The 14,780-nt window shown below is 59.4% G+C and overlaps 4 protein-coding genes and 1 pseudogene across 5 annotated transcripts in view; 4 read left to right on the top strand and 1 right to left on the bottom strand.

The window, feature by feature from the left end:
* The window catches only part of TRAVEDRAFT_129957 (uncharacterized protein), a gene marked incomplete at both ends in the record, with an annotated part of 1,698 nt that extends 1,125 nt beyond the window's left edge, over positions 1 to 573 (top strand). Inside the window, 5 exons of the mRNA XM_008043139.1 lie at positions 17 to 32; positions 89 to 161; positions 237 to 288; positions 372 to 458; positions 532 to 573. Of these exons, the coding sequence (XP_008041330.1) occupies positions 17 to 32; positions 89 to 161; positions 237 to 288; positions 372 to 458; positions 532 to 573 (270 nt within the window). The remainder of the gene's footprint in view (positions 1 to 16; positions 33 to 88; positions 162 to 236; positions 289 to 371; positions 459 to 531) is intronic.
* A 104-nt stretch (positions 574 to 677) lies between these two features.
* TvFet3B (Fet3 ferroxidase) lies at positions 678 to 3,411 on the bottom strand (annotated as a pseudogene; the record flags this gene model as incomplete). Its single annotated transcript has 10 exons — positions 678 to 1,255; positions 1,318 to 1,508; positions 1,568 to 1,925; positions 1,980 to 2,142; positions 2,197 to 2,298; positions 2,354 to 2,472; positions 2,698 to 2,872; positions 2,922 to 3,012; positions 3,069 to 3,212; positions 3,281 to 3,411. Coding segments are annotated over 10 exons (1,869 nt in total).
* A 6,317-nt stretch (positions 3,412 to 9,728) lies between these two features.
* TRAVEDRAFT_50070 (uncharacterized protein) lies at positions 9,729 to 10,483 on the top strand (the record flags this gene model as incomplete). The annotated part of the gene is made up of 2 exons (XM_008042878.1): positions 9,729 to 9,873; positions 9,927 to 10,483. 2 exons carry the CDS (start codon positions 9,729 to 9,731, stop codon positions 10,481 to 10,483), a joined length of 702 nt encoding a protein of 233 aa, XP_008041069.1.
* Positions 10,484 to 12,455: 1,972 nt separating this feature from the next.
* Positions 12,456 to 12,856, top strand: TRAVEDRAFT_50071 (uncharacterized protein; the record flags this gene model as incomplete). The annotated part of the gene is made up of 3 exons (XM_008042879.1): positions 12,456 to 12,489; positions 12,559 to 12,757; positions 12,811 to 12,856. 3 exons carry the CDS (start codon positions 12,456 to 12,458, stop codon positions 12,854 to 12,856), a joined length of 279 nt encoding a protein of 92 aa, XP_008041070.1.
* Positions 12,857 to 14,096: 1,240 nt separating this feature from the next.
* Positions 14,097 to 14,780, top strand: part of TRAVEDRAFT_129038 (uncharacterized protein) — a gene marked incomplete at both ends in the record, with an annotated part of 1,745 nt that continues 1,061 nt past the window's right edge. Inside the window, one exon of the mRNA XM_008043140.1 lies at positions 14,097 to 14,244. Within this exon, the coding sequence (XP_008041331.1) occupies positions 14,097 to 14,244 (148 nt within the window). The remainder of the gene's footprint in view (positions 14,245 to 14,780) is intronic.

The following is a 14,780-nucleotide window of genomic DNA, read 5'->3' on the forward strand; positions in this document are numbered from 1 at the left end:
ACCTTGCGTCGTCTAGTGCTTTAACGTCAGATGTACGTGGACTGGTTGTGCAATGGCTATCAACTGTGCTAACAGGGGACTGTCGCAGGCACCGGCTCCCTCGACGGCGAGACCTCCGGCGCGTGCACCGGAAAGACCATCAAAGTCAAGATCGTCGACGCGTACGTGCACACGCCCTCTTCGTCGTGGGCGTAAACCGAGGCGACCCATTTACTCACCGGCGTTGTTCCCACCAGCTGCCCAGCCACACACCCAGCCAACTTCTGCAAGATCCCTCAGTTCGGCGGCGTACGTTGCTTGTTCTCTGTTATTCCAAGGAACTATACGACTTACGTATTGCGGTGACCTTACTACATTGTTGCGATCTGCAGACAATCCGCCCTATTGAGGCCTGCGAGCAGCCCGGCGTCAACGCGCTCGACATTGCCACGACCGCGCGCAGCACTTTGTCCACATTCGTGAGTATCTTCTCGTACATCTGAGAATTTCCCTTTGTCGCTTGTGAACTTACGCAAATCTTCACACTTGTAGCAAGGGAACCTTAACATCGATGTCGAGCCTACTTCGTGTTAACGATGCTGTGCTGAAGACGCGGTTCGCGGGTAGTCAAATAGTTGTGAATCTTACCCGGGCCGCTCAGGTCTTTGCGCACGTTTCACACCGATATGGATGAGGAAGAAATCGTCAAATCCATGAAAAGATCATGAGTACTACACATGTGCGTGATCGTCTAACTACTACCAACAGCCCCGCGGCCGACGCGCTGCCCTGTCGCGCGCGTGCCCCGCCCTTTTATCATAATAAGAGTATTAAGAAATACACGGCACGACGACGCACGCCTACGTCGGAGCAAGGCTCGCTCAAGAGCGCTGCTTGATCAAGCCGAAGAAACGGCCACGGCGCGCCTTCGCCTCCTGCTGCTCGCGCGCCTCATGCTCCATCTCCTCCTCGGAGATGTGCCCGCCGAGCGTGTACCACGTCACGGAGGCCATTCCGATCGTCGCGGTAAGGACACAGCCGAACATCGCGCCGATGCCCTTCGCGTGCCAGCCGTTGTTCTGCGGGAAGGGCCCAGTGGTAAGGCCAGTGAGGTCGGTGGCGGATGCGTGTCCGGCGGCATTGCCGGAGATAGGCTTGCCCAGCGCCTGGCACTGGTCGAACATGAACTGGGGGATCGCATCGCGCTCCTGAGCGATAGTGGGCGCCTCGAGGAACGTGACGGCGAGACCGACTTCCAAATGCCATTCGATGTGGCCTAGAAGTACGAGATACTATCGGTCAGGGGTGATGCGAAACAATGAAGCGTGTGCGACGTACAATGGAAGAACCAGGCTCCGGGGTTGTCAGCGACGACACGGAGGGTGACGGAGGTCCCTGAGGGGACCTGCACGGTGTCGCGACGCATGGGGTTAGCCTGGCTGTTGTTCAGGGGCGGGTTGAGCTCGGGGTCGTCGGAGGTGTAGTCCTGCGCGCGGCCGACGAGCTGCATGTTGTGTCCGTGCAAATGGCTGGAGAAGGGACCAAAATCAGCATGAAGACCATAGTATAAAAATGCGAGATGACGCACAAGGGGTGCTTGCCGGCATCACCGTTCTTGAGGACGATGTCGAACACGCTCAGGTGGTCGAGGACGAATGAGTTGGGGCCGTAGGCAGACACAGCGGTCGCGTTCTCGCCGAGGGTCATCTCGGACATGATAGACGGGACGAGCGGGCTGTTGTAGGTGACCATGTTGAACATGGCGTGGTTCGTGCCATCCGCCATGGTGTCGAAGAACACTTCGAGTTCGATCGTGCGGTCGGCGAGGGGGAGCTCCTTCGCGGCGACGGGAACGAGAGCGAGGTCGTCCACGTCGTGGTACTCAGCGACCGCGCCGAGATCGGTGAGAGGCTGAGACGCATCGTAGGTGACGGAGGAGGTGATGTCTGTGGGAAAGCATGGTCAGTACGTGGATACGAACGACGATGAGGGAAATGTACTAGGGTTGAGCGCGTCGGGGATGGTGTCGAACATGTCGGTGTCCATGTTGGCGTGGATAGCCCAGTTGGAGGCCGTCGTGTCGTTACGTGCGGTGACGAGAACGGAGTAGCGCTGTGCAACGGTGATGGAGATGAGGTCGATGGGCGACTCCTCAGTGTCGACCTGGCGCAACGTCATTAGCTCCTGTTCGTAAACCCGACGGGGGAGAGTACATACACCATCCGCCTCGATGATGCGCATGTCGTGGCCGTCGATCCAGAAGAAGAACGCCGCGAACGCGCTAGTGTTCGCGATGCGCAGACGGTAAGTCTTTCCGGGCTGTATTTGGATACGTCAGCGTGGTAACCCAGGTTTGCGTAGAAATGAGACGAACCTGGAAAGGCAGCGTCGCGTTCTCGTTGAAGCCCACGGCACCGGTGACCGGGTCGGGCGACGTCCCGGAGATAGGGCCAAGGTAAGTCCCGTTTTGCGCAAAGTAAACGAGCGCCGAGTCTGGATAAAGAGAGGGTTAACATTGGATCGCTCACGGATACACGACGAGATTAGCTCCATATCCTCTCTCTAAGCACAGAAAATGCAGTATTGGACTACTCTCAAACCGCCGACACAGGACCAGAAGCCCTCCGATAGCCAGGCTTTGGAGAAACACACGTTTTCCAAAGTCTAACCCGGAGAGGGATACAAGACAAATGCCCGCTGCGAAAAGGGAGAACGTACCAGGTACTGGCTCAGCACCACCGGGGTTAGCAATGTTGACGAACTGGTCAAGAAGAGTCGAATGCTGATCGTGGTACCAGTCGCCGAGAACGACGGTGAACTCCTCGTCGTAGGTGTGCACCTCCTTCGGCGGGTGAATGACGACGGGCGCGCGAAGACCGTCGACGTATTGACCCTAAACAGAATGAGACCAACGTTATACCACGGAAGTGATAGGAACTGACCGAAGCATGTGCATGCACCCAGTAGGTGCCCCATTGACCCGAAGAGTTAATGGGAACGACGTAGTCAAAGGTGGACCCAGTCGGGATACCACTGTGAACGTAAACGCGTCAATACAATGATGCTGCGGTGGATCGTCAAGAACTGACCACTGCGAGACGCCGACCGCGCCATCCATCCATGAGGTAGAGTTGAAGAACATGCCGTGGTGGTGGAGGGAAGAAGGCTCCTCAATGGAGTTGGTGGCATGGACGAGCAGAACATCGTCGGTTGTGACATCAATGGGCGGGGGACTGTGAGCGGCGTAAGTAGCATGGTCAAGGTAGATGTAGAAGATGGCTTACGGTTATGTACCGCTGACGCAGTAGTGCGACGGAGCTAGAGGTCGTCGGGGTTGGTGCTCTCGACGTAGGTGATGTTCCACCAGATCTCGTGGACCGCGGCGAGGGTGGGTGCCGCGGCGAAGAGGGGGGCGAGGGCAGACCACTTCATGTCGTGAGCGGGGAGGTGGAGGTGGACTACAGCACTCTTGGTGAAGAGAGATGCTGGTCTTGGGGGAGGGCTGGGACGCGATAAAATACGGAGGACGCGTGCGGGCGGAGAGACCGGGCAGGTGAGGGCATTCTAATACGACGCGGCTGCATTTGTGCGAGGGTCAGCGACGAAATGCGCGAATGCGAGGGACCGGCAGGAGTTGGAGGCATTCTGGAGTGCATGTCCTGCAATGGCCAGAAATGGTGTCGGATAGCCGACTCGATGTGAGTGCGCGCGAGATCCCACACCGATCGGACGGCGCTTGTCTTATCAGATTACCATTTCGGCCGTCGACCATCTGCTCCTGGAACTGCGACCGCGCGCACCTCCTCCCCTCAAGGTACTGCCGACGTCATCCACAGACAGCGCTCGACTCGCTGTCTGCGCCCGCTCTTGCTTGCTCTCCGGCGCCTGTTCTCCGGCGCCTGTCCAGGCTGCTTCGCCCTCACTCGACACGTCCTCTCGTCTCGTTTGGCGGTGTGTCCGCGTCCCGTTCGCCTCGTCTGGGAGCCAGCCTGTGCGCTTGCCTGCTGCCCGTGTCCGCTGCCCCTCCGCGTATCTCGACGCCCGCCACACCCAGCTCTTTCGACACCCCTGCATCACGAAGATATCGCTTGTGCAGACTCGCACGCACGCTCTTGGCCCGAAACGCCCGCTGTGTCGTCCCCGCCGGCGATCTTTTCTTCCTCGCTCCGCCCCACGACAGCCGGCGTACGCCCAACCTGTACTATACGGTCGGAGCAGTCGCCGCCTTGCGTAAGCCAAATTTATAGCCTCGCCCGACGCGATCCCCACTCACGACGTCGCTTTCTTAGGCATCTCGCACCTTAATTCTCGAATGGCCGCACCAATACTCGTCGGTACGGCCGGCGCTGCCTGAGTAAATAGTGCATATATGCCGTGCGAATGCGCCTCAACCGTCGCTTTCGGCATAGAGCCCGCCCTCACTTCGGATGTCTCCTCGCACGCGATGTGTAAACCACAACATCTGCCGTCCTCTCGCATCATAGGCGTCTTTCGTGCGCAGAGGTCGGCCCCGTCGATTGCGCAGAATAGCCCTTGACGCCCTCACTTTGCCGACCGCCCACTCGAAAATAGCCTCGGGGGCGTTCCGCCCGATATACCGCCGTCTCGCGTTTGTTGCCCCTCTGCTACTCTATGCTACGCGACGTGTACCGTATAACTCTCTCAGCAGGTGAAATTTCAGCTCGTTCGGTGGAGAATTGCGCTGACAATGTCGATTTTATAGGCCGGCTGACGACATAACGCCGTATATTCGACGCCAAAATCGTAACAGCGACGCAAGATCACGATACATCGCCCCTACGGACCTCACTTCATCGTCCGGGATGTGTAGGGACGTCGGGAAAGACGTCAGACGAGTGCATCCGACCTCGGAACAAGGCCCACTCGCGCGGACGCTCGACGTAGGTGTATGCTCCGGAGAGCTTCGCGACGCGTTTCCTGCGTTCATACGACCCCAAGGAACGACGTCATCGCGCCCGCCAAGACGCCGCAAACGTCCTCTGCCCGCCACGCCGCCAGACTTCCAGGCGCCCACCGGCGGTCTTCCGAGTGTACTGTCCGCTCCTCTTGTTCGTTTCCCCTCGTTCTTTCTGCGCGACGCGATTGGGACTGCACTGATCTTCAATCAGGTGCATTGCTAGCTCGACTGGACCGGAATTGCGCCGACAGTATCGAGTTTATAGGTGGGCAGACCCGAAAAAATGATATTATCGACGCTAAAACATACATGACGTACTCATAGCCCGATATACGAGTATATGCGAACCAAACTCATACTCTGAGACATCCCGCGCCGCCCCAGCACGCGTCAATCATCAGCGACGCTGGCGGCCAAACCTCCGACAAGACGACCGTCTCGCGCTTCAAAAACAGCACCTACGGACTCAAACTCACGACGCACGGCTCCGATGCACCAGAATGTACAGGCCCTGTGAATATCAGCGCAAACGGAGGAGAAAAAATCTGCGACATTTCGCGTCATTTCATTGCACACGGACATAAAAACACGCACCGCGGCCCGACTTCGCCTCCGCCGGCGGCGAAATATCGCAGGCACGCTGTGCACTCGCGCCGTCGTCTCCAGTCGAGTATGAGAGATTCGGCGCGGTACGACCGAGCCTCAACGACCCGGCGTCGTCGGTTTCTACACAGCCAGGTGAGCAAACGTCTCTGTACGACGTCACGAACAACGTACTGACATCCTCAGGCTTGCACCGCAGACTCAGCACCGACAGCACCAGCAGCAGCACGCCCGCACCGCGCAGCACGACGCTCGAAACGCGCACTCAGCGCTGGGGACGACAGAGCGAACGCGCGGAGAGGACAAGACGAAGAGGGGGGAGGGCACGACTTTGCCAGACTCCCCCCGGGCGGCGCACGCTTTATGTGCGGACGCGGGCGCACGGACCACCGCTGCACCGCGCTCGCCTGCCGCTGTGCAGGCGCTTTCTCGCGGCGCACCCGCATCTCCGCCCCCGTCTCCGTTCTGGGCGTCCGCCGCGTCGACGCTGCACTCGGCTCGTGCGGCGCCCGTGCGTCCCGCAGATGATGGCGCCCGCCGCCGACGGGCCGCGCTCTTCGTTCTGCAGGCCCGAGTCCTCGGGATGCAGAGTGTCGGCGTGCACCGACCGCTTCGTCTCGCCCTCTGGGCGCTCCCCAGCTGTCGTGAATCGAGTGTCCGGAGCTCGCCCGTGCTGGGTGCATATCCAGGATGTCCCTGCTCGCCGTCCGTGGGGTGCGGGCGAGGTCAGCACCAGATGGACGGATCCCCGCGCTCTGTCGTCGAGCCGCTGTCGGATAGCCGCACCCCTCTCTCCTCTCTTCCTCAGCCGCGCAGGCACCTCTACGGGGCTGTGCGGACGCCCCAGCTCTCAGTCGCTGTCTCGGTCACGATGGAGGCCGAGGAGCCCGCGTTGTGTACAGTTCCACGCCGCCTCGACCCTCGAATACAATCTGTTTCACCCCCGGATGTCGCGCCTGTTCGACTCGCGTGGATCGGCGTGCGTTGCGCCCTCGTACTCGCGAAGGCTGTGGGCGGCGACGCGAAGCCCGCGACGTCGGCGTCCCACTCCGATTCGGGAAGAATCCCCGCTCGAACACATCCTGGCGCCCGTTTTGCGCCGCGTCGAAGGCTTAGGACGACGCCCTGGGCTCGCTCGACGCTGTATTCGTGCCCGGAACGGGATCGTTTGCGTTTCTTGCCGCTCACGCAGCCGTGATGTTGGCCGGCGGCCCCGTCCATGCACCGAATCGACTCTCTCGCGTGGACACTGCGCTCGCTGTCTTTCGGAGCGCGACGTTGCGCATCTGTGCACCGTTTTGTGTGCTCTTAGCATCGCTAGAACGACGTGGGGAAAGATGTACCCGGGTCGTCCACAGGCATTTCGGGCGGTCGGATGACAAAACCACGCGCCCGGCCCGATTCTTTTGGCGTTAGCTCGGATGCACACCTGTGGGAACCTCGCGAACTCCCTGCGGTCGCGTTTCAAAGCGTCCGAACGGTCAGTAGTCAGAGTTTCTTCGCAATCCGCGTGTCTTTATTGGCAATAAGGCTCACACAGACAGTATCGACCCGCTGGACTCGCCCACGCCTCAGCAACCTCTGCCAACGCGACCGAGCACACTCACGAACGACGGTACACGCATCTAGCATACTCTCCGCGCTCTACGCGTGAAAAAATCTGCAACATCGTGCGACCCGGACCTTGGATGTACGGAACTGCAGATACGCCGAATCCACTGTCCTACCCCGCCGCCGCCTCGTATCGCGGCGCCCTCTCGCGTACGCCTTTTTGCAATATCCCTGAAGCCTCTCGCGTCGTTCAGGCGCGTACGGATGCTTTGCACGTCGCCAATCTTGGTGGCGCGGGAGTTCGGCCGTCCGCGTCCGCGCACGACATCGATCCTTTCGCCTCGGCATCGCGTCGAATCCCTTCGTAAGTTCAACGATGTGCACTCCTACGCCGCGGGGCTCGCGTTCGGTACGTTTTCCACGCTCTGCGCGGAAACAGGCCCGTGCCATTGGGCGGAATATCTCGAGTGCGAACATGCAAACCGTACATAGCACCTCGCCGCCGCCTGGTACCGCTGGAGCCCTCCCCGCACATCCAATCATGACCCCTCTCTACTCTCTCGTAATCATATCAACCGCATGCGGTGTACGGCTCGGATTTACTCCGTTTCACCTGAGGTATTCCGCGCTCCACGGCGCGCCCGGCATGCCGCACATCGCGATGAGTTTCTCAGGCCGGTGTGCACGACGTCGCGGAGCGTCGCCATAGCAGAGCCGACGCCCGCCCCGGGCATTCATGTCCACAGCGCGCCCAACGATCGGTTTGCAAGCGTACGAGGTACGCGAATCATCTCTCTACGCATCCGGGTGCTGTGGTACTCACGTTGTTCCGGTCTCACAGCAGCGGAAATCGCACTGCTCGGGGCGCGCCCTTTCGTATCCTACGCGGCCAACATCATGGGCTTCGTACAAACGCGCACAAACCGAGCCTCTGGCGGCTCGTGAGCTAGAGGCACTACAAATCGGGATGTCGCCACCGCCGTGCGGGGCCCGCGAGCCGGAAGACAGTACGTACTGACGCATACGCGTGCGCGTGCGCGTTTTGCGTGGTTAGTAGGCGGCGGCACTGTGGCCGCAAACTCGTATCGGATAACGAGTGCATGTCCTACGAGATGGGAAGCATGGCGAGCTGGGTGTACGCCCCAGAGGAGGGTTGTATCGGGTGTTTGTAGGTAGATTTACGACGGGAGACATTGTTACAACCTGCCCCGGCCCACGAGAACTTGCTAGAACGAAGTGAAGAATGCTATGCATAGCGGCGATATGGTATCTTTCTCGCTATCGACGCGAATAACAAATGTTGACGGCTCGCCAGCCTGCCCGCTGCCTGCCGCATAAATCTGAGTCCCCACCGATTACCCGTGGCCGTCGGCGGGCTGGGATATTTGTGGCTGGCACACAATGCCGAACCTGCGGAACGACGACTCACAGGCCGTGCGGCGCGAGCCATGTATAGGTACGAAAGCTGTGAGATTTCTTTCGGCAATCGGATGATTTAGACTCGTACAAACACAGGTCGAAGCGCGGGTGAAGCGAGTGTTCTCGATCCATGCTAGCCTGTACTCGATGTGGTAGATTGTGTATGTACAGCACAATATCTCCACAAATACTCAATGCAATCGCGTTAAAACGGCATTCTACTGGAATCGTACTATGGAGGGCGGCGCCATAGAGTATCCGCTCGATGCTTGGGACACGGATGCCCTATTCACGCGCCCGCAGAGGTAGATACAAGAATATCTGCTATTTCGGGAAACAGAGTAAGTACACGCCGGCGGCGGCGAGTCAGTGAAGTAGCCAACAGGGCGTTATATTTTTGTCCGCAAACACTGAAGTACGCCGGACTGAGGGCACGAGCGAGTATGCGGTGCACGGGCGGCGTCACAAAGCGAAGGCTTTGTTGTAACCCGATTGTCCACCGCCATGCCATTACGAGGCGAGCACCTCTACCTCCTACCGCCTATGCATCGACATTTAGCACGCGAGCACGTATCGACTCTCCTATGAATGAAATGGCGGCAACAGTGTGCTGCATGCGACAGCGCCAGGAGTCTAGAACAATATGGAGGTGAAGTCAGTCATCAAATTTAAGGGCGGTCGTGTCGTCTTGCACTCACAAATCGAAGTCGACTCAATAGCTGATAGACTCAGCCTTATGTCTGGAAGCAGAGCATCAAGCCCGCGCAGCCGTCCTGTTGCGTGCCGTGGGTGGGCGTGCCGAGGAGGCCATGAGCGGCGCGAGGGTACGATCGGCCGTGGCGCACGCACACGGGATGCCTTCGGCTCGCCTGCTCCAAGCTGGTTCGGGAGTATGGACCCAAGAGATCAGCTCAGCCTCACCACGCGACGCCGTGTCGTCTGCGTAACTCTAGCGTGCCGCGTAATTAGACGTCCGAGTCTGTCGCGAGCGCTGCCCGCTTGGATGTGAGCATCATTCCCGAATCGACATCAATAGACGACGTACCAACCGGCCCTCATGCCGTTTATACGATGGAACCGCTTGTGCAATGCCATTCCGGGCCCTGGGTACCGTCCCGAACGTGTCTGCCACCATTGTGAAGCCCCGTATATACGGCCCGCGCACACACAGTTCGAAGCTCTTCCCCGCCCTCCGCCCCACATCCTGCGCATTGTTTGTCTGCACGTCCGTGTCTCCGACCCTTGCTAGCTCACGTCCATGCCCAAAGCTGCCAAGGTCTCGCGCGCACAACCCAATGCGGCACCGGACAACGCACCTACCACGAGCGGGAGGCTCGAGAAGCTTCGCAACAGGCGGACGGAGCTGCGTACGGAGCTGCGATACTTCATTGACTCGAAATACGGTGAGTATAAGCTATTCAGCAAAGGCAGCGTGGACTCACAGCACATACCACAGCCCTCATTGTCGGAGACGACTTCGCCGGCCTCTGGTATACAATTGAGGACTACGCCGAGACGAACGTGATCTTCTACGGGTGGAAGGTGATCGGCTGGCCGAGCTGGATTCCCTTCCGGAACCTCAGCGACGTCGGAGGCTGCAAGATCTTGAGCGAGCTGCTTGATCTCTGGAAGAAGGAGTCCATCACCTTCGCTCCTGCCACGGACCTCGACAAGCACCAGGCCGCCCTCGACCCGACTCTTGTCGCCCCGGGCAAGGGCTTCGTCCACCGCAAGACCTCGGGTGGACGGAATGACATTGGCCGGTCGCGCTACCGTTGGAAGACGATGCCGGAGGGCGGGGCGTTGCGTCGGCCGAAGGACGGCCCGAAGAGCTCGAAGGTCGTCGAGTCAGACGACGAGGATGATGCGCAGGTGAACACTCGGCCGCTTCGACTGCAGCCGCTGCCGCTCTTGCCTCCCTTCGCGCCTGGTTCGTTTTCTGTAACCAGCTCATCTGCAGCAACTCGCGAGGAGCCGGAGTCGGAGATCGAGGACTTTTCGGACGACGAGTAGCTGGCGGACGGTGATGACTGATTTGTATGCGTACTTTACATTCTCATTAATCGTAATCTTGCGTCTTGGAAGTCGAAGACTGTACGAGCGTGGTGGAGGTCGGTGCACGTTCAAATGAGCAGAGAGCACTCTGGCGCGATTCGCCTGAGTTGGCGCTCCGAGAGCGCTCTGAGTCTGCAGCAAAGCGCTCACCGCACTGCATTCCTAATTTGGCAGGTGAAGATATTGATACCGGGGCGGGAGACCGTTCCGCCCCGCTCAGGCTCGCTCTTCTCACCGCCGTGCAAGGCAACCGCAACGGAGACCGAACCGAACCAGTGGCTGATGTTTTCGGGGCACAACCATTCCGGTCAAGAAATTGGCGAGGGCTGAGCGCATCACGGCGCTGCGGGTGTCCGAGTCGGGCGAGCAGCTCGAGGCAAGCGATGCCAGTGCAAAGGGCCGAGTGGCCGCTTTGACAAAACCGGTTACGGCGGAGAGATCTTTATTACAACTGATCACTGTGCTGCTGCTTTGGGGTGCCACTGTCCATGCTACACATAATTCACTCTGCAAGTCTTGTGGATAATCAGACATGCAGGGAAAGGTTGGATGGGGCATGCAGGTGTCCTGCTTATCCCAAGCAACCTTGCCCTGCATGTCTGGCGCCATTTTGGGTGTTCAATGTAAATTTGTGAGATCAGCCAGGTGATCCGTGGCCGGGCAGCGAGTCGCCGCGCTCAGGGCATCAGGGCAGAGAAAACAGAATCATCAAAATGCATGGCATTCCTGAACAAGCGAACTGGATGAGGAAATAATGAGCACTTCTATTGCAAGACAGACTCGGGAAATCACACCGCCGGGGAGAGCTGTACAGGCTCTTCCCGGAACAAAGAGATATATTCATTTCCGGAGGAAGCTGTCAAATCTGTGACAGTCCCGCATAGACGACCCTTGCCTCCCATCTTGCTCGCACTCCCACACAACGCCTACTCCGCCCAGGTATGCCCGTACACAACTCACTATCCGGCGGTCTCCACCTCCGATAGCACAGAGCTTGTCAAAATGTGTGGTAAGCACAATAACCCAATGGGTGCACAGCACATCTCACCCGGATGCATCCTGCTTGTTCGGCTTGCGTGCCCTGTGCCCTCGGCCGGGCCATCCCCATCGGGTTGCGAGGAGGATGCGTCCCCAGAAAGCCTTGCAAATGCATTGATGGATTATGCCGAAAGGCCGCCACGGCGTCGGCGTCCAGATGACAAACATCCCCGGAGGATGTCTATTCTCCCGCCCTTGAGTGCACACTCGTACTCACCACACTCGTCTTCTTCACATCTTCCTCCGTGTCTGGCGCTACTCCTTGCTTGACCACTCTCTATCCCTCGCAGTACTCTGATACTCTAGCCTCTTGGTTGTCCCGTTTCCTGGCACGCATGGTAAGCAGTTCAGAAGCACAAGTTTGCTACTTGACCAAACTGATAAATGCCGGTGTTTGCGCCATAATATCAATCTACAACCTCTGATGACAGCGTGCTCAAACCAGCATGCACGGAAACTCATACCTGCTACCGCCACACCTCTGTTCATACCACCCGCACTCGTTCTGCATGGATCCCGTCGCCTCGATGCACCCTTGACAGGCTGCATTCGCGTTCCTGACGTCGTCGGAACACCGGGATTCTACAGGATGTGACTGGTAAGCCACCGCTTTATCAAAATCAGCCCACAGCGAGGGCATTCGCCTCGTTGCAAAAGCCCGTCGCCGCCCGGGAAACACCCTCTGCAGGCTGTCAGAGACTCTCCTCAGCTCGGCTTGCAGCTAAGAGCGACCGTTTTTGTTGTGCTATGCCAATACAGCGAACCCTCGACGAGGTTGGTCTGTGTTGGCAGCACAAATTACCCCGCACATTTCTCACTCTTCGGCCCCCTCATGCCCGTATCATTATGGCGCCTGCGTAACACAGCACTAACCTTCACGCGGGAACCGCCCATGTCGAGAGCAGCGGGTCCGGGAAGCATTGCGGGTGAGTATGCTCCACAACGATGGCACAAAATCAAATACTAACCGCTTGAGCCTTGGCCGTCGGCCGCAGAAGAGCTCCGCGCACGCACTGCTGCGCCGCGCGTCAGTGTGCGGCGAGATCTCGAGGTGCGCGACTGCCCGCACGCCCCCTTGCACGATACCAGCGCGCGGCAAGCACCGTGCCGGCGGCCCGCGCGCCCATGCTGCGCCCGCGCGGGCAAGGCACTCGAGGACTCGAAGCTCGCGCGGATGCTTGTCGAGCCTCGCTGGTGAGTACATGATATAGCTGCGAACATGCTAGGAACTTATCTGGACGTTCTAGCGCGAGGCCGCCGGCCATCGAAGAGCCGCAGGCGTGCAAGAGTTGAAACTCAGCCGTGGCGGGCCGCGGAAAACGTCGCTCGCGCGCCCCAGGACGTCGCCGCCGACCACCAGACCGGCTCCCGGCCGCTCAATACCGCCTACATCGATGGCCGCGGGCGGCGCGAGGCTACGAAGCGTATTGGTAAGAAAATTCATTACTTACGCTGCTGATTCGCGCACTCACAGAGGCATGCAGATGGCCGGTGGCCAGAAAGAGGCCGGGGCGGGGAAAGCGCTCCGCGGCTGTCGCCTACCGGCCGCGCGGAAGACAGCGGAGAGCGCCAGCAGCGGCACCGAAGGACGAAGGCGCCCCGGACGTACGTGAGCGCAGAGAGGGACCTACGCATCGCCACCGCTTCGAGATCGCCATCTCGCGAGTCGCAACGCCGGGGATCTCGAGCCGCTCGCGTCCTGACGCCAAGACGAATCGCGCAACAGAGAGTACGAGCAGGGGAAACAAGCCCAGAGCTGATAGACGACAAGGGCGACCGCGAGAGCGCTAGAAACCAAGCTGCAGAGGTCGGCGAAGGCCCTAGCATCGTAGACAAGGAGTAAGAATATTCGTAGAGTCATTGTAGCGCGAGAGGAGTGTAGCAGTCGAGACGCGCCGCAGAGGAGCAGGCCCAGCGTACACACAATGACAAGCCGCGAGGTGGTGGTGGTCGAAACGAAAGGACGGGTGAGTAGGCGCCCGTGGCCGCGGATCTGTTTCTGCGTCGAACTGGACGCATTGGCCCGGGCCTTCTGCGCGGCGCGTCCCTCTGCGCGCGCCTCATCTCCTCACCAGCGTGTACCTATGTACCTACTTACTATCCACGAAACACGCAGACCTACTATCCACGAAACACCCAGAGTCCCACATAAACTCTGGCCATCTTTTCGCCTCTGCGCCGCCGTCATCGCCGCCCGCGCGAATGCGGTGTCCGGTACGCCAATGAATTTCATGCCGCCCGCTGCCCAGCCACCCGCGAGTCTCCGGCCTCCCACACATCTGAGATCCCCCGCGGACTCGCGCACGCTCTCCCATTCGCAGCGAACATCGGCGTCGAGCCTGCTGTGCTAGACGCGGTTCGCGCGCAGTCAAAGTCAAATAGTTGTGGTTGGAGTCCCCCGCACGCGCCCACCTGACCGCCCGTGCGAAACTGCAGTTTGGGACGCAGTCTACTGTAGCGTGTGCAGGTGCGTGCTCCATGCTCATGATGCCGTCTCTGTACGCGATGCACAGCGGCTGAGCGTTGTGTGCCAGGTTTCCCGCCGACGAACAGCCAGGGCGGCGGGATATTCGCGGCCGCCATGAGCGACCTGTCGCCCCTGTGGCAGGGTGCGAAGTGCCAGGGCTCCCAGGACGCGAGCAAGTGCAACGGGAGGGGGTCCTGTGTGAACTGCGTCGGACGTGAGTTGCATGCAGGTCATGCGGCGACGCTGTCTCTCACTCGGCTAACGTGTGTGCATAGCGGCGTGCCCTGACGAGGAGCTGTGCGGGACGGTAGGTCTCCTTATACGTATCTTCGCGCAAATTCTTTGACCTTGCGTCGTCTAGTGCTTTAACGTCAGATGTACGTGGACTGGTTGTGCAATGTCTATCAACTGTGCTAACAGGGGACTGTCGCAGGCACCGGCTCCCTCGACGGCGAGACCTCCGGCGCGTGCACCGGAAAGACCATCAAAGTCAAGATCGTCGACGCGTACGTGCACACGCCCTCTTCGTCGTGGGCGTAGATCGAGGCGACCCATTTACTCACCGGCGTTGTTCCCACCAGCTGCCCAGCCACACACCCAGCCAACTTCTGCAAGATCCCTCAGTTCGGCGGCGTACGTTGCTTGTTCTCTGTTATTCCAAGGAACTATACGACTTACGTATTGCGGTGACCTTACTACATTGTTGCGATCTGCAGACAATCCGCCCTATTGAGGCCTGCGAGCAGCCCG

Source organism: Trametes versicolor (assembly GCF_000271585.1).
Source record: "Trametes versicolor FP-101664 SS1 unplaced genomic scaffold TRAVEscaffold_9, whole genome shotgun sequence".
In the NCBI taxonomy this organism is placed as follows: domain Eukaryota; kingdom Fungi; phylum Basidiomycota; class Agaricomycetes; order Polyporales; family Polyporaceae; genus Trametes; species Trametes versicolor.